The sequence below is a fragment of the Vombatus ursinus genome, unplaced genomic scaffold, assembly GCF_900497805.2.
Source record: "Vombatus ursinus unplaced genomic scaffold, bare-nosed wombat genome assembly UNPS02012622.1, whole genome shotgun sequence".
NCBI lineage: Eukaryota > Metazoa > Chordata > Mammalia > Diprotodontia > Vombatidae > Vombatus > Vombatus ursinus.
In genome coordinates this window covers 129,363-156,333 of record NW_020952400.1, presented here as the reverse complement: position 1 = coordinate 156,333, position 26,971 = coordinate 129,363, and the positions used below count along the sequence as shown (strand labels likewise).

The window sequence follows — 26,971 nt, the reverse complement described above, 5'->3', positions numbered from 1 at the left end:
AGGACGGAGGACGGAGGACGGAGGACGGAGGACGGAGGACGGAGGACCGGGAGGTGGTCGCGGCCAAGCTGGGCCAGATTGGAGGCTCCGGAGGGCCGGGCCGAGGGAGGAGCGCCCTGCTGCCCCCGACCCGGCTTCAGCCCCGAGCCCCAAGGGCCGCCGCCTCAGCTGCTTTGGCTCAGCCTCTGCCGGGGGGCCCTCCCGCCGCCAGCCCGGACCCCCGAGAGTTCGGAGATCCGGGGACCCAGGGCAGTCACCGGCTCCCGGGGCTCCCCGCTGGCGGCGGCCGCGGCCAGGACGGCCAGGTAAGGGAGGGCTCCGGCCCGACCCGCTCCCTGCCCGGGGGCTGCCAGTCCCTGGCACGCTTTCTGTTCCGTCTGTCTGCGTCCGGCCGTCCGTCTGTCCCGGATTCTGTCCCCGTGTCGGGGGCCGCCCTTCTCGGGGCTGGGGGGGCGACGGGCACAGCCTCGACACGCTCTTGGCCGGGAGCCCAGGGCAGCTGCCCGGGCCGGCCCGACGTGTCCCCGCACGCCGCCCGGCCCCCGCGCTTCGCCTTCTCCTACTCTTTCCGCCCCTCCCTCTGCGGCCCGCGCCCTCGGACCCGCCTCCGCGTGGCCCGCCCTCCCCTTCCCGCGCCTGCCTCGCGACTGACCAGCCTCACATCTCCCGCCTCCTGGCGGGGCTACCTCTCCATCCCTCCCACCTGTACTCCGGTTTCCCGGCCCGCAGACCAGCCCTTAACTTCTGGAGTGGTTCTTTCCAGCCCCTCTGGAGACCTGCCTGGCGGCTGCCGGTACCTGACAAAGATCCTGTCCTGCTAGGCACGGCAGGAAGTTGGCGCCACCGGGCTCTCTCCTCCTCCTTCTCCTCCTCCTCCTCCCCCCTCTCCTCTTCCTCCTCCATCACCATCACCTCCACACCCTCCATCTCCTCCTGGAGTCAGGAAGACTCGAGGTCAAATTCGGCCTCAGACACTGATTAGCGATATGAACCCGGGCAAGTCCCTTAAACCTGTTTGCCTCAGTTTCCTCATTTGTAAAATGAGCTGGAGAAGGAAATGGGAAATCACTCTAGTATCTTTGCCCCAAATGGGGTCGTGAAGAGTCAGGCAGGACTGAACAACGACAAAATGTGCTGGGGATACAAAAAGAGACAAAGGACAGTTCCTGCCCTCAAGGAGCTTACGGTCTAATGGGAGAGCCAACAAGTGAACAATTATACACAGACAAGCTCTAGACAGGATACATAAGAAATAATCAACAGAGGGAAAGGCACTAGAATGAAGAGAGGCTGGGAGAGGCTTCTTGCCGAAGGTGGGATTTTAGTGGAGACTTACAGGAAGCCAAGGAGGTCGGTGGTCAGAGCAGAGGAGGAGAGCACTCCGGGCATGGGGGATGGCCAGAGAAAATGGCTGGGCCTGAGGGTGTTTGTGTCCTAGCCAGGAGGCTGGGGGCACTGTACTGAAGACAACAAGTCAGGAAGTAAGGTGTAAGAATCCTGGAAAGGGAGGTAGGGGTCTAGGTCATGAAGGGCTTTTAGAGCATTTTGTATTTGATCCTGGAGGCCATAGGGAGCCACAGGAGTTCATTGAATTGGGGGGTTTGACATGGTCAGACCTGTGCTTTAGGAAAACACTTCAGTAGCTGAGTGGAGGATGGACTGGAACAGGGGAGAGACCGGAGGCAGGCAGACCCCCCCACCGCCACCCCACACACCTATTGCCATAGTCCAGGGGTGAGGAGATGAAGGTCTACCCCAGGGTCAGAGGAGAGGAGGTGAGCATGTCCAAGAGAGGCTGCAGACAGGAAAGCACAAGGCCTTGGCGTCATATTGGATATGGGAGGTGAGATTGAGTGAGGACTCCAGAATGGTAGGCTGAGGTTGTCTTCTACAGTAACAGGGAAGGAAAAGGGAGGGTTTAGAGGAAAAGAGCAGGAGCTCTGGCTTGGAGATGTTGAGTTTCAGATATCTACTGGACGTCCAGTTGGAGATGTCTGAAGGGCAGTTGTGGATGTGAGATTGGAGGTCGGCAGAGAGGTTGGGGCAGGACAGGTAGATCTGACAATCATCAGCTCAGAGATGGTAATTAAATTCATGGGAGCTAATGAGATCCCCCAGGGAAGTAGAGTTGAGAGAGAGAGAGAGAGAGAGAGAGAGGAGAAGACCCAGGACAGAGCCTGGAGGGACACCCATGGTTAGAGGGTGTGGCCCTGATGAGGATCCAGCCTAGGAGACAGAGAAGCAGTCAGAGATGTAGGAAGAGAATCAGCAGACCTAGAGAGAAGAGAGAATTCAGGAGGAGCGGGTGACCAGCAGGGTCAGAGGCTGCAGAGAGGCCAAGGAGCGTGCGGATTGAGAAAAGACCTCTGGATTTGGCAACAAAGAAGTCATTAGTAGCTTTGGAGAGAGCTATTTTGGTGGAATGATAAAGTCAGAAGCTGGATTGTAAGGGGTTAAGAAGAGAGTGAGAGAGTGAAGGCCCCCCAGTGTAGACAGCCTCAGAAGATTTCATCAAGGAATAGACTGTGGCGAGAGAAGTGAAGCAGGGCCAAGAGGGAGTGGGAGGGACACCTACTGTTAGTGGCATGACCCAGCTGAAGATCCAGCCAAGGAGACTTAGAGGGAGTGGTCAGAGAGGGAGAAGGAGGACAGGGAGAGTGTCAGGAAGGAGGATGGTCAGCAGTGTCAAAGGCTGCAGAGAGGTTGAGCAAGATGGAGCCAAAGTCATCGGGTTTATGGTGACTTGGAGAGAGCAGTTTCAGTGTGTGTGTGGGGGGGTTGAGAAGGGAGCAGGAGCTGGGGAAGTGGAGGCAGGAGAGGGATGAGATGGTCACTTTTGGGATGGCATGGTCAGTGGGAGACCAGGATGTCTTTATAGGAAGTGGACAAGGAGCAGTAGATTGGGAGAGTTTGAATGTGAGGGGAGGGGTCAGCCCTGAGGGGACAGAGGAGGTCATAGTGTCAAGGGCACTCATGGAGGTGGAAGCCTTGAGAAGGCTGCTGGAGAGGCTAGGCAAAGGGGTGCTTGGGGGAGCTTTGAGGTGGAGAGTGGGGGAGATGAGGGCTCTCAGTAGGGGTCCCCTTGGTGTTCTTGGGAACAGGAAAGGTGAGGTAAGAGCTCTGCTGAGGAAAGTGACAAGGGAGGAAGAGGGTCACGGACACACTGGATGTGGGGAGAACAAGCCAGTGAGGGGACATCTAGCCTCATGCAGCACACCTGAGTAGCACTGGCAGTCAGGTTCAGGAAGATCGGAGTTTGAGTGCAGCCTCAGACATTAACTAGCTGTTCCTCAGGTGTAAAATGAGAATAACACTAGCACCTACTTCCCAGGTTGTTGTAAAACTATTAGCGCCATGTCTGACACACAGAAGATACGCAGGAAGTGCTTGTTTCCTCTCTTTCCTTTTCTTCTCTCTCTCTCTTCTTTCCTTCCTTCCTTTCTTTTTCTTTCTCTTCCTTTCTTCTTTTCTTTTTTCTTTTCTTTCCTCCTTTCTCTCTCTCCTTCCTTTCTTCCTAACACATTAAGAAGTAACTATATGTATAGTTAGGCAAAACACATTCCTGCATTGACCATTTTTATTTTAAAAGTCTCAATCTGCACTGAGTCCTATACTTCTCTATCAGGAGGTGAGTAACTTATTTCATTATTGGTCCTCTGGAATCATGGTTGCTTGGTCATTGGGGTGATCAGAGTTCCTAAGTTTTTTTTTCTTTTTGCTTTCTAAAAAAAAAATTATTTAACTTTTTTCTTTTTAAATTTTGAATTCCAAAATCTCCCTCCCACCCTTCTCCCACCCACTGAGAAGGCAAGCAATATGATATCAATTACACATGTAAAATCATGCAAAGCTTTTCTACGTTATCCGTATTTTTTTAAAAAGCAAGAAAAACAAAGTGAGAAAATTCCACTTCCTTTTGCACTCAGAGTTCCTCAGTCCTCTCTCTGGAGGGGGATAGCATTCTTTATCATCATAAGTCCTTTGGAATTGGCTTGGGTCATTGTATTGATCAGAGTGGCCAAGTCTTTCATGGTTGATTATCATTACAACATTGTCGTTACTGTGCACAATGTTCTCCTGGTTCTTCTCACCTCACTTTGCATCAGTTGCAATATAGGCGTTGCTTTGTTTGTTTTTTTTTTAAAACCACCCCTCTCATCATTTCTTATAGTACAGTACTATTCCATCACAATCACATGCCTCAACTTGTTCAGCCATTCCTCAATGGTTGGGCATCCCCTCCATTTCCAATTCTTTGCTACCGCAGAAAGAGCTGCTATAAATATTTTTGTACATGTGGGTCCTTTTCCCTTTTTATGATCTCTTTGGGATACAGACCTAGAAGAGGTATTGCTGGATCAAAGAGTATGCACAGTTTGGTTGCCCTTTGGGCATAGTTCCAAATTCTTTCCAGAATGGTTGGATCAGCTCACAACTCCACCAAGAGTGAATGCATTAGTGTGCCAGTTTTCCCACAACCCCTCCAGCATTTGCCATTCTGATAGGTGTGAGGTGGTTTTATAAATCTCTAATTGCATATCTCTAATCAGTAGTGATTTAGAGCATTTAGATCTAAGATGTGGGGGCAGCTTTCCTCAATAATTTCTTGACATATGATGTCTAGGCTCTGTCCTTCCTCTCCAATCCTACTCCCCCCCAATATATTCCTCTCCCTCGCCTTTCCATTCTTCTTTTAAGAATATCAAGACGTTAAGAAGAACAGAACAGCTCCAGGCCCCGTCTCACTTGATTTTCTCCTGATGATGATGACCACATGTATGATCTCCTCTATCAGAATGTAGGCAGTTCCTTATGATTGCTAGTTAATGCTTAGCTCTCTGTGTCTCTCTTGATGCCTGTGTTTGCACTTCCTAGTTGTTTTGCAGCTCTGGGCTTTTCATCAGGAATGCTTGGAAGTCCTCTGTTTCAACACCTCCCTCCCCCATAAGTTCTTTGTTATCTTCTGTGACAGCTTGTGTCCAAGCTCCCCATGCTTTTTTAGTGGTGATAATGATAGCTAACATTTTATTAAGCACCTACTATGTGCCAGGCAACGCTTTACAATAATGATCTCATTTGAGACTCACAAGGACACTAGCCTGTTGTTCCTCCCAGCTCACTGTGTCAGGGGCATAGGAGAAGGGCCACTGAGCCCTGGGGAGGGAGGGAGGCCTTTCTCCAACCGGATAAGTGACCTGGGTCCCCTGAAGGGGCAGCTGGAGAAGTCTCCGCATCATGGGGAGGGACGGCCCAGGCCCCATCCATCCCTGTGGCCCTGACAAGCCGCCTCCAGCAAGTGAAGGAATGAACTCTTGCCCTCTGGGCCAGACGACATGCCGTGGCCTCCAACAGAGAAGGATAGGGGGACATAGGTTGTGCAGACATTTGGTAGGACACGGTAGAGTGACCTGTGATGGAGTCAGGGCTCATCCCTCCCCTTCGCCAGAGGCGCAGAGATCGCTTTCATTGGCAGAGGAAACAAGGAAAGTAGGATCTGAGTAATTCGGCCCTCCTTGGTCTCCAGGTCTCTTCCTCCTCATGTGCAGTAGCGGTCCCAGCCATCTCCCCTCTCCTGTTGCTCCCGCGGGAGGCCGGCCGCTCTGCTCTCCTCAGAGAGGGGATGCTGGGCTAGAATTCTGTCGGTGTCCACCCACCCGCTGCCAGCGCCAAGTTCCCTGTGGGAGCCTGGACCCCGTTCTGCCAATTATACCGCGACCACACATGGCAAATAGCAAATGAACCCATCGGTCCAAGCAGACAGCCACCAGAACCCAGAGAAGTTCTAGAGAGGAGAAGACACCAAGAGGATCCCAGATCTCCCCCAAGGTGACGGCAGACCAAGGCACCTCTCTCTGGGGAGGAGACCACGCTCATGGCTCGGACTTGGGGGACCTTTCCCACACGGAGGCTTCTGCACATCGTCTTTCAGGGACCTCTCCCTGAAGAGTATCTGTATCACTTGTAGATCCTCTTTCCAAGCTGGCAGCTAAAGAGCAAGAGCCCTCCTTTCCCAACCTGCCCCTGGCAGGGGCACAGAGCATCCAGTCCTCAGGCTGCAGCCCCTGGTTACCCCTTCCCACTGCACTCACTACCAGCTGTCTTGGACCTTTGTATTGGACTTTTATTTCTATATTTCACCTCTTTGGGGTATGTGCCCAGGAGTGGAATAACTGAGGCAAAGGCTGTGAATAGTTTAATCCCTTTTTAATTTGCAGTTCCACCAGCAATGTACTAGCTTTATTTTTTGGGGAGCTGGGAGGTCGTTTCACAGACCTTCTAACATTGGCTATTTCCTATTTTTGTCATCTTTGTCAATTTGGAGAGTATAAGGTAAAACTTCACATTTGCTGTAATTTCTATTCTCTTTAATTAGCTTTAATTTTCATGTGGCTGTTGATAGTTTGCCATTCTCTTTTTGAAATTCCCTTTAGATCCTTTGGTCATTTATCACTGGAGGAATGGCTATTGTTCTTATATATTTCTTTTCTTTTTTTTCTTTTTTGGTGAGGCAATTGGGGTTAAGTGACTTGTAACTTGCCCAGGGTCACACAGCTAGTAAGTGTCATGTGTCTGAGACTGGATTTGATCCCTTGTCCTCCTGACTCCAACGCCAGAGCTCTATCTACTTCACCACCTAGCTGCCCCCCTTGTCTTTTACATTTCTGCGGATTCCTTCTATATCTTGATACCAGACTCTTGTTAGTGACATCTGATGCAATTCTCCCCCATCCCCCGACTCTAACATTTTGGGAGTGTTCTGGGCCCACACTGTGGGGGGTGGGGGGGCCCTCTGCGCTGGACCCAGAGCAGCGATTTAGCCTAGTCTATATCCCGAAAGAGACTGGCTGCTGACAAGATGGTTTAGGGTTCTTATTTTTTTGTTTAGTTTTGGCTAGGCAATGGGGTTAAGTGACTTGCCCAGGGTCACACAGCTAGTAAGTGTTATGTGTCTGAGACCGGATTTGAACTCAGGTCCTCCTGAATCCAGGGCCAGTGCTCTATCCACTGTAACACCTAGCTGCCCTTAGGGTTCTTATTCTCATTTCCTTTCTTGGTGCCCTAGGTGCAAATTTACTTGTAGTTTTTTACTTTTGTCTAGGGATTCTCCAAAAGAGGGGGAGTAGAAATGTACTGAATAAACATTGTGAATCACATATGGGACAGGTTTTCACTTCTTGTATGCAAAATAGATGCTAAATGTAAGGGCAGCTGGGCGGTGCAATGGATAGAGAGCTGAGCCTGCAGTCAGGAAGAACTGAGTTCAAATTCAGCCTCAGACACTTCCTAGCTGGATGACCCTGGGCAAGTCACTTCACCCTGTTTGCCTCAGTTTCCCCATCTATAAAATGAACTGGAGAAGGAAATGGCAAACCACTCCAGTATCTTTGCCAAGAAAACCCCAAATGGGATCATGAAGAGTCAGATGTGACTGGAATAACTGAACAACAACAAGGTTATTGCCTTGTGGCTTCTATTTGGTCTGTTCAAACTTTTAAAATTTTTTTTATTTTTCAACATTTGCTTCCATAAGATTTTGAGTTCCAAATATTCTCTCCCTCCCTCCCCCCCTACTCTAAGAGAGCACACAATCTGATATAGGCTCTACATACACGTTCATATTAAACCTATTTTCACATTAATCATGTTGTAAAGAAGAATTAGAACCAATGGGAGAAACCATGAAAAAAGAAGAAACAAAAAAGAGAGAGAGAGAGCAAACAGTCTGCTTCGATCTGCATGCAGACCCCATGGTTCTTTCTCTGGATGTGGATAGCATTTTCCATCATGAGACCTTTGTAGATGTCTTAGGTCATTGCATTGCTGAGAAGGGCTAAGTGTATCAACGTTAGTCATTACACAATGTGGCTGTTATTGTGTGCAACGTTCTCCTGGTTCTGCTCACTTCACTCAGCATCAGACCATGCAAGTCTTCCCAGGTTTTTCTGAAGCCAGCCTGTTCATCATTTCTTATAGCACAATAGTATTGCATTACATTCATATACCACAACTTGTTCAATTGTGCCCCAACTGATGGGCATCCCCTCAGTTTTCAAATCTTTGCCACCACAGAAAGAGCTGCTATAAATATTTTTCATCAGATGAAGAAATTAAAGCTATCTATAGTCATATGAAAAAATGCTCTAAATCATTATTGATTAGAGAAATGCAAATCAAAACAACTCTGAGGTATCACATCACACCTCTCAGATTGGCCAACATGACAAAACAGGAAAATGATAAATGTTGGAGAAGATGTGGGAAAATTGGAACACTACTGCATTGTTGGTGGAGTTGTGAATTGATCTAACCATTCTGGAGAGCAATTTGAAACTATGCCCAAAGGGCTATAAAAACGTGCATACAGGGCAGCTTGCAATGAATAGAGCTCTGGCCTTCGAGTCAGGAGGACCTGAATTCAAATCTGACCTCAGATGCTTGACACTTACTAGCTGTGTGACCCTGGGCAAGTCACTTAACCCAGATTGCCTCACCAAAAAAAAAAAAAAAAAAAGACGATACGGAAAAACATTCTCAAGCAGTAGATAGAGCACTGGCCCCAGAATCAGGAGGACCTGAGTTAAAATCTGGCCTCAGACACTTGACGCTTACTAGCTGTGTGACCCTGGGCAAGTCAGTTAACCCCAACTGACTCACCAAAAAAGAAAAAAAAAATGTGCATACCCTTTGACCCAGCAACAGCACTTCTAGGGCTATATCCCAAAGAGATCATACAAATAGGAAAAGGACCCACAGGTACAAAAATATTTATAGCAGTTCTTTTTGTGGTGGCAAAGAATTGGGAATTAAGAGGATGCCCATCAATTGGGGAATGGCTGAGCAAGTTGTGGTATATGAATGTAATGGAATACTATTGTGCTATAAGAAATGATGAGCAGGCTGACTGCAGAAAAACCTGGAAAGACTTGTATGGTTTGATGCTGAGTGAAGTGAGCAGAACCAGGAGAACGTTGTATACAGTAACAGCCACATTGTGCGATGACTAACATTGATAGACTCAGTCCTTCTCAGCAATGCAAGGATCTAAGACATCTCCAAAGGTCTCATGATGAAAAATGCTATCCACATCCAGAGAAAGAACTATGGAGTTAGAATGCAGATCGAAGCAGACTATTTGCTTTTTTTTCTTTCTATTTTGTTTTGTTTCTTCTTTCTTGTCATTACTCCTATTGGTTCTAATTCTTCTTTACAACATGACTAATGTGAAAATATGTTTAATAGGAATGTATATGTAAAGCCTATATCAGATTGCATGCTGTCCTGGAGAGGGAGGCAGAAAGGGAGGGGGAGAAAATTTAAAACTCAAAAGCTTATGGAAATGATTGTTGAAAACTAAAAATCAGTTAATTAATTAAAAAATTTTCTTCATCTGAAAACTACCTGTTCATATCCTTTGACCATTTATCAATTGAGGAATGACTTATAAATTCTTATTATTCTTATAAATTTGACTCAGTTCTCCATATATTTTAGAAATGAGGCCTTTATCAGAGACATTGGCTGTAAAAACTGTTTTCCAGCTTTCTGCTTCCCTTCTAATCTTGGTTACGATGGCTTTGTTTATGCAAAAACTTTTCTTTTTTTTTTTAAGGCTATTGGGGTTAAGTGACTTGCCCAGGGTCACACAGCTAGTAAGTGTCAAGTGTTTGGTCTGAGGCCGGATTTAAACTCAGGTCCTCCTGACTTCAGGGCTAGTGCTCTATCCACTGCACCAACTAGCTGCCCCTACAACTTTTCAATCTAATGTAATCAAAATCATCCATTTTGCATTTCATAATGTTCTCTGTCTCTTGTTTGGTTATAAATTCTTCTGTTCTCCATAAATATGAGAGGTAAATTATTCCTTGCTCTCCTATTTTGCTTATAGTATCAATCTTCATATCTAAATCATGCACTCATTTTGACTTTATCTTGGTATATAGTGTAAGAGTTGGTCTATGCCTAGTTTCTGCCATACTCTTTTCCAGTTTTCCCAGCAGTTTTTGTCAAAGAGTGAGTTCTTATCCCAGAAGCTGGGGTCTTTGGGTTTATCAAATAATAGATTACTCTAGTCATTGACTACTGTGTCTTGCATATTTAACCTATTCCACTGATCCACCACTCTATTTCTTAGCCAGTACCAAGAAGTTTTGATGATTGCTGCTTTATAATACAATTTAAGATCTGGAATGGCTAGGCCACCTTCCCTAGCATTTCTTTTCATGAGTTCCCTTGATATTCTGGACTTTTTGTTCTTCCAGATGAATCTTGTTATTATTTTTTCTAGTTCTATAGAATAATTTCTGGTAGTTTGATTGGCATGGCACCAAATAAGTAAATTAATTTAGGTAGAATTGTCATTTTTATTATATTAGCTTAGCCTACCCATGAGCAACTGATGTTTTTCCAATTATTTAGATCTGACTTTATTTGTGTGAAAAGTGTTTTATAATTGTGTTCATATAGTTCCTGGGTTTGTTTTGGCAGGTAGATTCCCAAATATTTTATAATGTCTACAGTAACTTTAAATGGAATTTCTCTTTCTATCCCTTGCTGTTGGGCTTTGTTAGTAATATATGATTTGTATGGGTTTATTTTATATCCTGCAACTTTGCTAGATTTGTTTATTATTTCAAGTAGCTTTTTATTTGATTCTCTAGAATTCTCTAAGATACTATCATTTCATCTGGAAAGAGTGATAGCTTTGTTTCTTCTTTGCCTATTCTCTTACCTTCAATTTCTTTTTCTTCTCTTATTTCTAAAGCTAACATTTCTAGTACCATACTGAACAACTGTGGTGATAATGGACATCCTTGTTTCACCTCTGATCTTACTGGAAATGCTTCTATGCAGCTTATATTTCTAACAGAATGGCAAGTAATGGTAAAGACAGGGGGCCTCTTCACGTTATGGGTGGGGTGTGAGCATGTGTGTGCAAGTATGTGTGTGTACATATGTGGAAGGGGCATCCCCCCTTCCAGTCCTACGCTTCTCAGCTTCAGGGACAGGGGCAGCTGGAGTTTTCCCCGGGGTCTCCTTTTCTCCCTGTTCCCCAGTCCCCAGTCCCAGGTTGGGGGCCATTCAGTTTTCTCTCGGTGCCTGGCCCTGGGCTGACTGACCTTGCTCTTCTTGGCCTCTTTCATTTCCAGCCCCACCCCACGAGGAAGGCCACAGTAGTCAGCGGTTTGCCCAGACCCAGGATACTTGGGGTATCTGTCTCTGCCCCCAGGGGCTATGCCTGCATGAGGTGCCCCTCAGTGGTTCTCCCTCCCTCCCTTCTTCCTTCCTTCCTTCCTTCCTTTCTTCTTTCCTTCCTTCCTTCCTTCCTTCCTTCCTTCCTTCCTTCCTTCCTTCCTTCCTCCTTCCCTCCTTTCTTCCTCCTTTCCCTCTCTCCTTCCTCCCTCCTTTTCTTTTTTCTTTCTTTCTCTATCCTTCATAAACTTTAAAAAATTTAGATAGATATTCTTTGATTTCTTCTGTCTTACATTGCCTAAATTTTCTTCTGAATCTCTCTTCTCCCAGAAAGCCACCCTTTAAAACAAAGAATTTAAGAAAAAGGAAGACATTAAAAGTCATTGAGCAAAACTGATCAAGCTATCAAGAAAGTCTGACGGTATCAATACTATTTCAGGCCGATGGACCGTTCCCTCTCTGGGTTGGCTTTCATGATTGAAGCTTTCAGTACAAGGAGAGGAAAGCAGCCCCTGTAACGTGCCTGACTCCTGAGGGAGGGCGCAACCTCTTGGCCCCCACCCCCCATCATGGCCTCAGATTCAGCACACAGGCCTCCCTTTTCTCCCTGATGGTTCTCTGCACAGCTCAGAGTCAGCAGTCGGGGGGTGGCTGCTAACACAGGCTGTCAGAAGCTTCTAGAGGGGCCAGGACTTGGCTGGAAGCTGGACTCCTCCAGATGGCCGATGGAGTGCAGAGGGGACCACACCTCTCACCCTGCTGGTCTGGCTCTGGGCACTGAGCCCTCCTGGGTCCCCAGAGCTGCTGGCAGCTTCCCAACTCTCCTGGGACTTTGGCCCAGAGCCCCCTTTCTCCCACCCCAACATCCCTTCTGCTTCCTGCTCACCTGGAGGAGTCCTGCCGGGTTGAGCATCTCTGCTCTGGCCTTTTCATGGAGTCAGGTTCGTGACTCAGTTTGGGTGAAGAAGGCCTCCATATTTGGGTGGGCCTCTCTCCCTGCCCTCCCTGCCCATCAGACCTTTCTTTTCCCTGTCCTGTCTGAGCCCTGGCTCCTGACTTAGCCCACGCCGCCCCATCTCTTTTCTTTCCAGGGCCCAAAGCACCACAGCAGGACAGTCTCTCCAGGCCTCTCCCCTCTGACTGACCTGAGCTCCTAGGCAGTCCCATGGCTTGGCCCCTGTTGTCCATGAGGGAGAGACGTCTTCTGCCGCTTCCTCATCCCTGACATAGGACATCTAGCCAGCAGCAGACAGTGGGCCCGAGGTATGTGGCTGATGGGGCTGGGCTCAGGGCCCCTTCGAGCTGGAGGGGGCTTAGAAGTGGTATCCCCCCTTGATAGGGGAGTGAACCCAGGAGGCTGAGGAAGGGGCAGGGGCCTTGCCAAGGTCTCCCGGGCAGGCCCCCCCATACTGGGGGGGGTTTGTGCCTGGGGGTCTGTGTGTTGTCCTCCGTTAGACGGTGAGCTCCTGAGAGCAGGGGCTGGTTCTGGCCTCCTTGGTAAGCCCCACACAGAGCCCAGGGCCTGGGACGGCATGAGTGCTTGGGAGATGCTCCTTGTCTGCCTGCCTGACCAGTGACCAAATGGGTCGGGCCTTCTTCTTGCCAGCGAATGAGCTCACAGTCCTGCCCTTTTCCGGGCGACTCTGGAGAGAGGTGCTCGTCATTACCATACAGCAAAGCACAATTAAGGCTTCCAGGTCTAAAATCAGTGGCTGTAGTTGGTGAGGCTGGGCAGTGCGCTTAGCCAGGTGCCTTTGAGAGACAGTGGAGGGACTTTCCAGATTGGGAGCTCCCTGTGCCAGTGATCTCGCGGGTCCCAGAAGATGGCCATGACAAGCAGCACCCACTTTTTACAAAAGCTTAGTGGCCATGGCAAAGTCACCATATCTGAGCTTCTTTCTCACTGCTCTAAAACGGGGCTAACCTTGCTGGGCTCACCAGCCTGACCAGGCTATTGTGATGGGGATCTCTGTCCTGGCAAGGAGACTTCCTCTGCTGCTGTAAGTGGGGACCCTGCCTGGGGACAGTGAGAAATGCAAGTGAGCTGTCTAGGGTCTCCCTGCTCCAAGGTGGGCTCTCTCCACTGCCCTGCCATGTCTCAGCAGCATTATTATTATTTTTTTTGAGAGGCAGTTGGGGTTAAGTGACTTGCCTAGGGTCACACAGCTAGTAAGTGTCAAGTGTCAGAGGCTGGATTTGAATTCAGGTCCTCCTGACTCCAGAGTCGGTGCTCCATCCACTGTATCACTTCGCTGCCCCTCTTAGCAGAATTATTACAAATTGTAATTCTACATGCTAATAATACTAACCTGAACTCCAAGGGCTCAGGTCTTTTTAGCTAAATCTCTAGCCTTGGGGAGAAGACGGAGGGAAGTATCAATACCCAGGTAGATAAAGGATGGAGGTCTGCAGTGGAGTGCCCTGGGGATCTGCTGTTTGACCTGTTTGTATGAGGCTTAGATAGAGGCCTACGTGGCACACTTATGAAGTTTAGAGATGATACTGTTGGGAGGGGTGCACACGTTGAACTGCAGACTCAGAATCCCCCCTCCCCTCCAAGCCCCCAAACAACAACCCCAGCCGCTGACAGCTTAGAACTTTGGTCTGGGTCTGAGAAGTTAATAGTCATATGTGTAAAATCATTGCCTGAGTTCAAGCCATTAGGGATGATGTGGCAAGACAGCAGTTTTCTATCGAGTTATCGGGGATTGAAGTGGATCCCCAGGTCAGTGGGATGCAGGTGCCAAGAAGGCCAAGCCTCTAGGCCAGGACGGTAAGAGGCCTTCTGTCCTCCACCCTGGTCCGACCCCGTCCAGAGTATTGCCAGGGTTAAAGAAGGAGGACGTGGAGAAGCTGGAGGCGTCTAGAGGAGGACAGCCAAGATGGCGGAGGTGTCTGGGCCATGGCATGTCCTCACATTGGTTGAAGGAATCGGGCGTGTTTGGCTTGGAGAGGAAAGGGTGCAGTGAAGACCGGAGAGCTGTGTGGTCAGTGGGGGAGAGGCTGGCCTTGTTCTGCCTGGTCCTGGGGCCCCCGGGAGAGCTCTTCAGGGCAGCTGGGATGACCGCTAGCTGGGGAGCTCAGAGCCCAGAAGTTTTGTTTGGGTCACTACTGGACTGGACTCCTCGGCGTCCCTTCTGACCTCCCTCCTGGCCTACCCTCCGCCACCCACCAGATATGACCTTTTCCTTCTGTTTTGATTGAGAGCTTGTCCCAGAACAGCCAATACAAAGACACTGGTGTCCTGAGAGCAGCACACACGTGTACACGTGTGCTGTGTGTGCGTGCGTCTGTGCTCGCGATAGGGCCCTGCTGGTCTGAATCCGCACATCCCCCCTACTCTGGTCTTGGTGCTTGGGAGCGTCTCACTCCTGCTCTGACCCACACTCTTGCATCACCCCATTCCCCCCCAAATAAGCACCCCCCCAAACCAAATGTATGTAGTGGCCCAAACGTGTGCATGCACTGGCCAAGCCTCCTGCTGCCCTTTATTTAGTCTATCACTTTTTGGCCAGGAGGTGGGTGGCCCCCCCAGCCCTGACCCTGACTGTGACCTTTCCCCTCCTGCTCTCTGCTCCCTGGGCCTGGCTCCCGGGAGTTCTATTTACAGGGACTGAGCTGCTTTGTGGTAGGGGTCCTTGGGAAAGAGGGGGGATCAGGGGCGTCTTGGGGCACGGAGTCCCACGGGAGATGAGCAGACAGGCTTTCCTTCCTTGCAGCATCTCAGGGCCCTGCCTTAGACCATCCCTTGAGCTGGGCCAGCAGCCCAGGGTTGGGGGGTGGGGTCAGGGTGGGGGGGTTGCATCAGCTGAGTCTGCCCAGAGTAACCACGTCCTCCCTCCCTGGCCTGGCCAGTGACCATCATGCACTGGTAGCTGGCCCTTGGACCGGGCATAGTCTTCTGGCTGAGGCGTGAGGGCCTGCGGAGCCTGGTCTCACACTCATTGTTCCCTGAGCTACAAGGACAGGGGGAGGACCTTGCCAAGTCTCCAGTTACAGGTTGGCCCCCTGGGCTGGGCCGGGTGGTGGGTGTGTCTTAGCACTGTGGGCAGGAAGGAGAAAGAGCAGGAGAGGCAGAGGGGGAATGTGAAGGAGCTAGAGTGGGGGGAGGCAGGGAGGGAGGTACTGGAGACCCCAGGCTGCAGGTCTGGGAAGTGTCGGGGGCCTCCCAGAGGCACAAAGGACCTGCCTTTGGTGACCTTGACAGTCTTTTCCCTGCTTGGCCTCAGTCTCTCCATTTGTCCAGTGGGGTTTGCGGGGGGGAGCGCATTCGATGGTCTCTAAGCACCCAATGACCCTGACATTTCTGAAGGCGGAGAGCTAGTGGTGTGCTCAGCCCCAGCACTCACCCCTACACTTTGTGCTTCCCAACAGAGAACGAGGGCACACAGTAGATGCCCCCCTGTCTGAGACTTCAGGGGCTGGCCTGACCTGCCTGCAGCCCGGCATGGAGCCCAGTGAATGGGGCGCTGGGCAGATGGCCTTCCTCAGCAACCTCCTGGCAGCTTATTCCTTCATTACCGGTAGGTGCCCTTCCCCCCTTGTGTCTGGGCTTGCTCACAGCATCATGGGGTGGCATCATGGGACAGCGGGCTTCAGGAGGCTGGCTCTGCCTCCAATCTGGCAAAGGCAGAGGGCTCCAGGGTGCAGGAGCTGTGGCTTTGCCTTGGTCTTCCAGGCCCACCCAACAGCTGTCTGTATCTGCCCAGGCTGGGGTTGAAGCTGCCCCATGGCTCCTCTTGGTGACCACGTGAGGCCTCAGCAGAGCAGGATTTATGCTTGGCTGCCCTCTCTCTGTGCCAAGCCTACAGCCTTGTCCTGGGCCCTGCCTTGGTGCCCCTGAGAGTCTGACCGAAGAAGGCAACATGCCTTTGGATAATGCTCTGTGCCCGAGCCCGGGGTAGGAGGCACATATCAGTGCCCCGGACCTGGCCTTGCAGGAGCTCAGTCAGGGCCCAGGCTGCTGGGGGCAGAGGGCCGAGACCAGAGAACTGACCGCTCGTTCATTCCTGCTTATTTACACATGGACACGAAATGGTCTGTGCTGGCAGAATGCCGTCTCCTGGGGGCAGGGATTGTTCCATCACTGCCTAGCACGGGGCCAGCAGCTGCTTGATAGATGTGAGGTGATCCACTGAGAAATTCCTCTGACAGGCAGTGACGAAGCACCTTCTGGGACCTGGCCGGCCCAGCTGGGTGTGAGGGTACAGCCCTGGGAAGCTTGAGGGGAGGGAGTCTGGCTGGCACCTCCAGTGCGCTTCATCTTGCCTGGCACCTGGGCTGTTTTCCTGTCGCTCCATGGCGGATCTTGGCCCCGGGCACCTGTTTCCTCTGGGGATGTTTCTGGAGGTGCCAGGAGGTGACTCGGCTGAATTGCTGAGAAGGAGTCACTGGCCTGCAGGTCCCCAGGCCTCAGGGCTCTTCCTTATTCGCTCTCTGCCTCCCCAGAATCAGAATTCTGCTTCTGCCCACCCGTCGCTGACATCACTGATGCTGATGCTGCCCCTTGACACCTTCCCTCAAATGCCCTCAGTCAGCTCCTGTTTGAATTGTGGCAGACTTTGCCCCATATGGTCTCCAGGGATCCAAAAGGGTACAAACCGTACTTTATTGAACAGGCTGAGAATGCAGTTGGCAGTGGGGCCCAGGCCATCCTAGGGAGCTGGGGAGGCTTGGCCATCTCAGGAGGTCTGTCCCGAGGAAGTGGGCTTGGCCTCGTCTACCTAGCCCCCAGGACCTACTTGGGAGTGATGGGGAGAAGCCACAAGGACACAAAAGTTGGGGAAACCTCTTTCAGCGGAAGAGCTGACCCCGTGGGGAGTGGGTGGCCTTGGGAGGTGGCCAGATCCCCTTCCCTGAAGGGCTTCCCACAGAAGTTGGGTCCCACTTCTTGGAGAGGGGATCCTTCCACATGGCTGTGATGCTGTGATTCTGGGTGGTGATCTAGACCCTGTGATTAAGGGCACTGGGACTGGGTGAGAGGAGAGCATCGTCGGCCAGCCTCATTGAGCCCTGGACCTTGGTGCTGGGGTCTAGGAAGTGTCTCCAGGGGATCCCCTGTGTTTCCCGGCCCTATGCCTTGTGTCATGGCAAGCAGTTCTGGTCCTGGTTACCAGAGACCACAGAAAAGCTGGTCTCAGAAGGAACTCAGACATTCGTTTCCAGCTTTCTGCCCATCCCCGGTGGCTGGAACCTAGCTGCCAAGGCCGAGCTTCCTCCTTTGTCTGGACCGGATGGTCTCTAAGGTTCTTTCCCAACAGGTAGTCTGTGATTCTGTCTGGAAACGTGGGCCAGGCTGCTGCCCTCCCATGTGTGGCGCCAACCAGCTTAGCTTAGCAGACCCAGCAGGCAGAGGCTGCCGGAAGCTCACCACAGCAATGCACTTATTTTTATTTAGGAAGGGAAAGAGCCGACAATAGCATTGACTGCTCCAGTGGTATGACATTTCCTGGGGAATTCATGGGCCCCCAGCTTGACTCATCAGGGTGACCTGAGTCACAAAGTGCTGGAGAAGAGAAAAACCTGCAGCCTCATGGGAGGCATGGGAGAGGAGCAGAGATGAGGGACCCCCACAAAGGGGACTGACTGACCCTCCTCTCCAGGACCTTCCTCTTCTAGTCTGCATGGTGTTCCTAAACAGATGGGAAGGCAGACGGGCAGTCAGGGAAGTAGGCAGGCAGATAGGCAGACAATCACACAGACAGACAGACAGACACAGACAGGCAGATGGACAGAGAATCCCACAGGCAGACAGGCAGGTAGACAGGCAGACAGACAGAAAGACAGGTAGGCAAGTAGACAGGCTAGAAAGCGGGCAGACAGACATAGGCAGACAGACAGGCAGATAGACCCAGACAGATAGGCAGATAGACAGACTAGAAAGCAGCCAGACAGGCAGGCAGACAGACAGACAGACAGACAGGAAAGCAGGCAGACAGACAGACTGGAAAGCAGGCAGATAGACAGTAACACAGGCAGGCAGACAGACAGGCAGGCAGGCAGGCAGGCAGGGCATCAATCCTCACAGCCCTCTGGCCTCTGATATGAGGAGGTGAGCTTGTCATAGCCTGGGGTGACCGCAGAGCCAAAGCTGGGGCAGGGGAGGGCCCTGGACACCTCTATGTGCCAGGCTGCACCTGTTTAAGCTTTTCACCAGGTCTGGATAACAGCCTGGAGAGCAGGACCACGGTAGCCTAAGCTAGCACTGCAGTGAGGGATGGCAGAAGGTCTACACCAGCTGGAGCTGAATCAGACAGGATCAATTCAATCTCATTCCATTCACTAAGCATCACTTCAGTGCCTCCTGTGTGCTTGGTACAGTGCTTGGTTCTGGGGGTACAAAGACAATAACAAAAACCTGCTCCCGCCCCCAAGGCAGGGCCAAGGGGCAGACACCACAGGTAAATAGGGCCAGAGTCTTAGAGGAAGGTGGGAGGGAGTGCTGAGAGCTAGACTCCTCAGTCAGGGAAGGCTTCCTGTAAGAGGTGGTGCCCAAGCTGGCCTTGAAGGGATTAAAGAACCATAAGAGGTAAGAAGGGGGTGCATTTCAGTCCTGGGGTCTGGCGTGTGGGACAAGAGGAAGACCACCTGGGCTGAAGCACGTGCTACATGAAGGTGGCCCAACAGGAGCCTGTGTTTTGTCCTGGAGATAGTAGGGAGCCATGGAACCTTCTTAACCAGGGCAGTGACATGGCATTGTTCCTAAGGAAGATGGCTTTGGCAGTGGCATGGAGGATGGATGGGTGAGGGAAAGGTGGTCTGGCTGGAAGGGAGGAGGATCTGAAGTCAGGGCACTGGCCATGGGATGGCGATGTGGTGGAGGTTGGATTGACAAGATTCAACAACTGATTGTATGTAAGAGTGACTCCCTTGGGTGATTGGGAAAGTGATGAGGTCCTGAAGAGGAAGACGAGGCTGGGGGAAAGGCTGCTTGTTTGGGATGCTGAGAGAGAATCAGCCGGTATCTGAAATGAAACATGGATAGATGCAGTCTTGTTTTTTTTTGGTTTGTTTTGGTGAGGCAATGGGGGCTAAGTGACTTGCCCAGGGTCACACAGCTATTAAGAATCAAGTGTCTGAGGTCGGATTTGAACTTGGGTCCTCCTGACTCCAAGGCCAGAGCTCTATCCACTGCACCACCAAGCTGTCCACTCGATGCAGTCTTAATACCTGAGTCACAATGATAAGATTTCCAAGATGGTGGACACAGGACTAGGGAGTGGATTGAGGATGGGTTCAGTGGTAATGACAAGATTTCCAAGATGACAGAGGCAGGACTAGGGAGCAGACTGTCTGAGAAGGATAGGTTCAGTGGTTTCCAAGTTCACTCTGAGTCAGCAGGGGGATCCCCAATACTCCAGGGGCTCTGGAATCTCATCAATTCAACAGCACATCCCTGCTCTCCTATCCGGCAAGACCCTTGTCTATGTTCTTCCAAAAGTCCTCCACAGGAACTCTACCCTGCATCCCTTCATATGCCTTGTCTATCCATCCCTCAACACCCTCATCATTGAATCTGACCCTCTGAGGGTACAAGTGGACACCATCCTTGACAGAAAAGTTTGTTCCGACGATTTTTGCAAATTTTCTCCATTTTTCTTGTTTTTAGTTCTCCCGTTTTTGCCCTTCAATGTCCTTCCACATAATGGCTTTACTTAGTTGAATATCTTGCCAAGCTTTCTTTACATGGCATTTCCTTTCTCCGCATCTCTGCGCTTTATGAGACGCACAGCAATTCACATCACTCTTTGCAAGATTTCACAGATGAGTTTATGGTCTAACCCGGTGTTGCCTTAGGCCGCCCTCCCTGTTTGGCCAGGAAGCCAGCTGTTTCCCGACTCTCCTCCTTTCGGGGGTTCTTTGGTCTTCTTGCTGTGGTGATTGATTTACGGTTGTTGAACCTCCAGATAAAATCATTACATTTGGCATCGGTATTGTTGGTCATTTCTATTTCTGGTTTCAATAGTTCAGGGCTAAGTCATTGTATTTGCATGCCATTATTATTCTTTCTTTTTCTTTTAAATAATTAATCTCTTAGTAAGTGCCCTGATGAATCAGGTGTGACCCAGCTAACCCTAACCCTAACCTGGACTGCTTGGTTGGCTCTGGCCACTACGGCTTAAGAAGGACAGTGACCAGGATGGGGAAAGCCCTTGGGCTGCGTCATAAACGTCTGTAGAAGAAGCGGGCACATTTAGTCAGGGGAAGGAAGACTTGGGGAGGGCAAGGAATGAATGAAAAAATCATCAATTAAGTGCTTCCTACGTGCTAGACACTGGGCTGAGTTCTGGGAATCCAGGTACAAAAACAAGACCTTCCCTGCCCTCATGCAGTCTACACTTTCATCTGGGAAGGCAGCGCATGTGGGGGAGGGGCAGGGAAGGGAGTTTGTGACTGGGCAGTCACAAGTATGGGGTGGGGGGGGATGACAAGGCAGCCTTTTAGCAGCAGGTGGCCTGGCCAGCGGTCTGGGCTGAGGAAGCTGGAGCACAGCATGACTCCCAGCCCCAGGTGGGACATGGGCTGCTCAGGGTCTGAGAGGGTGTCCAGACTTGTTCTGTTTGGAGAAGAAGCAGATTCAGGAAAACCTGCCCAGCCGTGAGAGCTGTGGCCGGGTTGTGGGGGGGTGGCAAAGCCCTGGACGTCTTCGAGCTGGTCAGTCATCTCGTGCAGGGGCTCCTTGGTGAGATGCAGGTCGGACATCACGTTGGCTCTGAGGTCCTGGCTCTGAGGTGCTTGGCTCTGTGAACAGGGCCCTGCTTCTAACATGCCAACTGATGGCTTCTGCCAACAGGCCAGCCCAGGGGCCAGCATGGCGGGTACCGAGAGCCTTCTAGTGGAGAGACTGAGTCAGGAGTGATGGGCCTCCTGAGCCAGCCTTGGTGGGGGGGTTACTGTGCTCGCTGCTCTTAAGCCAGCCCCACCTGGACATCAGAGGGGAGCCCTGGGACACCCTGGCGGAATTGTCTGATGTTCGGGCCAGGGGCTTTCCCTTAGCTCCCTTCCACTGCACGAAGCCCCTGAATTGCTGGCCAAGATGTGTTTGGGGCTGCCCAGATAGGACCAGACCTTCGAGTTAAGGGCCTCTGAGGCTGCCTCGTGAGAAGGGGCACCCCTTTATAGAAGGCCAGTGAGGGGAAGGGCTGGCCCCAGGGCACTCTATCCTGCACCCTGGCGGTCACCTCCCCTCACAGGTGGGTGTTGGACTCTGCCACTGGTCCTCAGAGGCCTCTGGGGCTGCTTCAAGAGTAGAGTCCATTGGGGGTCCCGATTCTGAGCCACCCAGGCCACACCCAGCCCCACTCCCGAGTGAGGGGCCCCTTCTGCCCACCCCTGAGGCAGACACAGCCCACCCTCATCTGGAATCAGGCATCCAGACTACCTGGCTCTGTGAGTGCTCTCCTTGGGATCTCCCTGAGACTCAGTTTCCACATCCGTAAATTGGGGGGCAGCGCTGCTGGTCTTAACGTTTTGTGTCCTCGCAAGCTTTCCTTTGTTTGTGATAGATTACTCCCTCTACCAATGCAGATGGACACTGGGCTGCCCATTAGAGTATTTGAGGCATTGCCTAGGGCACAGAGAGGTTTGGGAACTGGACCCGAGCCACACAGCCTGGTGGGGGAAGGGCTAAAGGGAGACCTGAACCTCAGTTTTCCTGAATCCAGGCTACAGATCCTCTCCCCAGACTCCTCTTAACCCACTGAAACCCTTTGTGCTTCAGGTGAAATCTCTCCTCTCTAGTCTAGAGATAGGTCCTCAGATGCAGGATGCCACTTCAGAGCCCTCCCCTAAATTTCCCTGAAAATTACCCTGTAGGTATTTCATAAATCTTTGCTATCTGCTTGCATGGGCAGACCCCTTGAAAGGGCATGAAAGAGAGGAGGAGGAGGAGACAGGTGGTCAGTGCATCTGAGCCAACTAATTGTGCCTTCTTCCAAGCCCTGCCAAGCTGGCCATAGGCTTTGGAACAGGCCTCTCCTCTCCTCTCCTAAGCCTTGGTGCCTGGAGCACCCTGTCCACCCCAGCCTTCTCCCTGAACCACGCTGTCGCTGCCATCCATTCTGGGAGTGTCAGCTGGCCCAAAGGGGTGGGTCTCCAGCAGTAAGCAAGCTCTGTGGCCAGGCTGTGGATCCTGACTGTCTCTCCATGTATATACAAGGAGAGGGCCTGACAGGTGTGAGCCTGATCAGGCTGAGGACGGAAGCTGTGGCATGGCAGGGGGCTTCTGCATCAGGCTAGGAGGCACCCTAGGACAATGTTCTTATGGGTAGCATTTGGCAATTTTCAGCTTTGCTTAGGATTTAACTCCCTTCCCTCAAAAGTTCTCTTGGTTAAGTTCAGGGAAGAAGGTGGGGTTCTCCAGCCGGAGAGGGTGGCAGGGACTGAGAGATTCACAGAAAGGGCTGTACCCTTGGCTTTGGGGCTCATCACGGAAACTCGGGTGAGGCAGAAAATTCAGAAAAGGAAGAAAGTTCAAAAGACAGGATGGGGGAGCCTGACCCTGGAGGTCAGCCCTGCTTGCTGGAGCCCAGGGGTGTTTGAGTGAGGAGGTGGGGAGCCAGGAGCGCAGGAGGAGTGCAGAAGGCGGTCAGGGTGCCTGGGATCACCCAGCACTACCATTGCATGGACAGCAGTCACCGACGACCCTCCCCCCATCTCATGGGAGGTCCATTATAAACGGTAGAAAGCCAGCCTAACGCCGAGCTCGCCCTGAGCCTCCCTGCCCAGGACACTCTGGACAGAGCCAGGGTCACTGGAGTCAGGCTGGGCTCGTCTCGTGGGGCGGTAGCTGCACGATGCTGGGCCGAAGCACGAAATCTTCCCCATTCAGAAGGAGCTCCTGTTCTAAGGGTGGGGACAAGGCCACATTTAAGCATCTACAGCGCAAACAGAAGGAGAATAAAGATGAATACAAAGTGATTCCGTAGTAGGTCTTGAGGGGCCTGGGGAAGGGGGAGCGGCCGGGGCTGCCCGCGCCGGTGTGAGCCAGGTGCACCGTCCCCGCCCTCTGACGCCCTCTCCTCCTCTCGCAGAGCACCCCGAACGGGCCGCGCTGTGCTTCGTGTCCGGCGTGTGCGTGGGGCTGTTGCTCACGCTGGCCGCCCTGGTGCTGACGATCTCCTGCCGCGCTGACTGCCAGCAGCCCCACGGAAAGAAGGGCCTGGCCGGGCGCCGGAGGCGCAGCAGCGACCTCAGTGCCAGCGCCAGCGCCAGCGCCAGCGACAGCGACGAGGACAGCGGCGGCAGCTGCTCGGGCTCCTCGGACGGCTCCACGCGCAGGCCCTGGCTCTTCGAGCGGCCGCCCCACAGGAACGTGTTCACGTCGGCCGAGGAGCTGGAGCGGGCGCAGAGGCTGGAGGAGAGAGAGCGCATTATCCGCGAGATCTGGCTGAACGGGCAGCCCGACGGCCCGGCCACCCGCAGCCTGAACCGCTACTACTGAGCGCAGGGCTCGGATGGAGCCATGAGAGGAGGTGCAAGGCCTGGAGGGGGAAGGGGGGAAGAGGGGGAAGAGGGGGAAGAGGGGGCGCGCATCATCTGGGAGACGCAGCCGAACTGGACGCCCGACGGACCTGCCACGGCCTAGACCCCTCGCAGCCCGAACCGCTACTACTGAGGGCCAGGGCCGGTGCGCCCCAGAGACCCAGCCTGAACCTTGGCCTCGGTCCCAGGCCCTAGCCGGGACCAAGCCTGCGTCCCCTGAGAGCTGCCAACCACACTACCCTCCTGGAGGCGGCCAGCGCAGGGTTCCTGCCCAGACTACCCTGTCCCCTGGGCGACCTCCTAGGCACTGGGCCTGCAGAAAGGGCTGATCGTCCTGCTTCCTCTTCTTTCTCCTCCTCCACTCACCCCAACTTCAGGGCAAGTTGGGTTGGGTGGGGTGGGGAGTCCTGGCTTCAGGTCTCTTCCCCTTCCCCTCCCCACTCCAGCCAGTGCTCTGCTCTGCCCAGGCAGGTGATGGGCAGCCATCTAAGGTAGAGGTCACCTCTCCCTGGGTCGCTGGAAGCCCTCGCAATGAAAGCCCTGCCCTGGTCAGAGGAGACTGCCCGAGAGCCTCCTACTGGGGAGCCCTGGGACTACCCTGTGTTAGGTTGATGGGTGGGCTCAGAACCCGGGGAATGGTGTGGTGAACCCTCTCAGGAAGGCTTCTTTCTCAGGACCCAGAGATTTGCCCAGAGAGCCTCCCTCTGTGACTCTGCGACTTTGGCCTCAGGTGTGGAGGCTTCCGGTGGGGGCTTGTTTCTTACTTCTCCTGAAGGGCTGCGCGGCCATTGAGTGGTAACCTCAGAGAGCAAGTCCCAGTTCTGCTTTAAATGCAAACGATGGTGTGTGTGTGTGTGTGTGTGTGTGTGTGTGTGTGTGTGTGTGTGTGTGGCAGGCAGGAGAGGGTGAGAAATCTGTGAATACAGACATGTGAGGGTGCTCTTGGTCAGTCTGTCAGCCTCCGTGCCTTAGTCCTGGTCAGACAATGGTCTTCCCATGAATACAAGTCTACATTGTTTTATATATTTTATTAAAAAAAAATCAGCCAAGAAAAGCTTTGGATTTATCTGAAGGATATGGGGGCTGTGGCTTGGAAGCAGTGATCTGATCTCTTTTTCCTGTCTCCCCCTTCCCCAAGGGGGTTAGAGGAGAACCAGAGAAATGCCCCTTGGGAAAGAGACCCCTCTCCCTCACTCAGCAGAAGGATGAGCTCTTGCACTGAAGCGACCCCAGGCTAAAGGCCTCTGGCTGAATGTCTCCGGGGGGGGGGGTTCTGCTCCTCTCCCCCTCAGTTTCCTCTGGCTATTCTTCATCTTCCTCTCCCTCCTTGTCTCCTCCTCTTCCTCTTGCCTTCTCTCCCCTTCCTTTTCTTTTTCTCTTCTTCCTCTTCTTCCTCCTCCTCTTGTACCTCCTTCTCTCTCAAGCGACCTCCTAAACTTCCTTCAGCATGTTCTCCTCCTGCTTTCTCAATAACATTTCTGTCCAAGCCAGAATTGTGTCCTTAAGAACCTGTCTGCAGGACTTTGTGCTCAGTCTTGGGGCTATAAAGCCTTGTGCCCTGAGGGAGCTCCCCGTTCAGTGGAAAGATCAGACAATTAAACCTATTCCTAGGACACAAGGTAGAATGGGATTGTATGTGGAAGGGGTCGTTGGCCAGAAATTCCTGGATAGAAGGATCTCTTGTTTTCTGAGGGAAGCAGCAAAGTGTCCTGGTGTCCATAATGAGGGATGATTTGACGGTCCCTGTTCTGTTGGACCTGGCCCAGGAGGAAAGTGGCTTCTCCTCTGTCTGGTTTTCCAAGGGCATTTTGTCTGATCCCTCCTTTGCTTCTACCCTGCTTTATGTTGACTTCTTTATGCACATGATATATCCCCCAATAGAATGCAAGCTGCTTGAGGGCATATACTGTCATTTTTGTCTTTCTGTCCCCTATGTCTTGCACAGAATAGGTGCCTAATAAATCATGATTGCATTGTATTGAATTCAGAAATCATTAGAAATATTGTGCTCAGTTTGTAATGTCGCATTTGAAGACAAGACATGAGCAAGCCAGAGTGCAGAGTATGTAGCACCCATAAGGGCTCCTACAAACTGCTCTGCATCTGAGAGGTCAGGACCCACTCAGACTGCAGCTCAGGAGCTCCAGGGACGTGTTTACATATACTCGACCAAGCAGAAGACACACTTAGTCAAAGCAGAAGACATTTTGTCAAAGAACATGGCAAAATGAGTTACCACAGAGAGCTGCCATCCACATAGGGGTGACCTCTCCTAGCACCATCACCATGCCACCAGTGACAGAAGCAGACACATAGGGAAGGGCATTCGAGTAGGGGGCATAGGTTGCCAGGACACTCGAGGGAAGGCAAACAGACAGAGCGAGTGGGAGTGTGCTCAGGGTTCCCGTGTGCCAGGGGCGCCTCACCCCTCTGATACTGAAAAGCATTCAGTGTCTTCTGGGGATGTCGTTGGGTGAGCTGCTGTGTTCTCTGGGGTCGGCTAGTCTTGTTTCTCTGGTCTTTGCCCCCTGTAGCTCTCAGCCCACCCTCTCTGATGCCATCAGCCAGTCTTCAGCTACAGTGCAGATCACTCCTCCTCACAGAGGTGCAGGTCTGCCAGATATTTAGTGTATAGCTCAGGGACTGCCTGTAGCCTTTTTGTGGTGCAGGCCAGTGAAGACCTCAGGCATTTAGAGTCTGTCTTCTTAAAACTTTGTCTTTTCTGCTGCCCTTCCAACCTCTCAGTCTGACTCTTTTCTAACCAATGTCAGAATGCTCCTTTCAATTTCTATCATCACCTGATTTCTCCTCTGCAGCATCTGATGTAGGAGCAGTAGGACCAGCAAATCTTCCCTAGGTATAGTCATGCAAAACAAATTTCTGCAGTAGCCCCATTCCCTGCCCCCCCCCCCCAAAAAAGCAAGAAAAAGGAAGAAACAGAAGAAAAGATGCTCCAGTCTGCCTTCTGAGTCCATCACTCCTCTGTCTGGGGTGGCAGCATGTTTGATCATGAGCCCTTTGGGATCCTTCTCAGTCACTGTGTTGATCAGAGTTACTAAGTCTTTCAGAATTAATTATCTTTCCAATATTGCTGTTACTGTGTAGATTATTCTGGTGCTGTTGACTTCACTTTTCATCAGTTTCACCAGTTCACACATCTCTGAAATGGTCTTCTTCATCATTCCTTACAGGGCAGTGATATTCCATGACATTGATGAACCAGGACTTGTTCAGCCATTCCCAAATTGAAGGACTTCCCCTCAGTGTCCAATTCTTTGTCACCACAAAAAGAGCTGCT

At 51.7% G+C, this 26,971-nt stretch overlaps 1 protein-coding gene across 5 annotated transcripts; it reads left to right on the top strand.

Annotated features, from left to right (window-relative positions):
* Positions 1–101: 101 nt before the first annotated feature.
* Positions 102–26,971, top strand: EVA1A (eva-1 homolog A, regulator of programmed cell death). Of its 5 annotated transcripts, none has more exons than XM_027858030.1 (6): positions 102–305; positions 12,282–12,453; positions 15,046–15,189; positions 15,565–15,713; positions 23,223–23,663; positions 26,865–26,971. In XM_027858030.1, exons 4-5 carry the CDS (start codon positions 15,638–15,640, stop codon positions 23,630–23,632), a joined length of 486 nt encoding a protein of 161 aa, XP_027713831.1. In that variant the 5' UTR covers positions 102–305; positions 12,282–12,453; positions 15,046–15,189; positions 15,565–15,637; the 3' UTR covers positions 23,633–23,663; positions 26,865–26,971. The 5 variants fall into 5 exon arrangements, with proteins under 5 accessions (XP_027713831.1, XP_027713827.1, XP_027713828.1 ...); XM_027858028.1 differs by lacking the exons at positions 102–305; positions 15,046–15,189 and adding exons at positions 10,826–10,881; positions 11,148–11,207; XM_027858026.1 differs by lacking the exon at positions 15,046–15,189 and having other exon boundaries at positions 114–305.

Bases quoted from the DNA above. Each gene is read 5' to 3' on its own strand.
- EVA1A (XM_027858030.1), top strand. From the start codon at position 15,638: ATGGAGCCCAGTGAATGGGGCGCTGGGCAGATGGCCTTCCTCAGCAAC. The intron at 15,714-23,222 runs GTAGGTGCCCTT...CTCCTCTCGCAG, and splicing joins AGCTTATTCCTTCATTACCG to AGCACCCCGAACGGGCCGCG.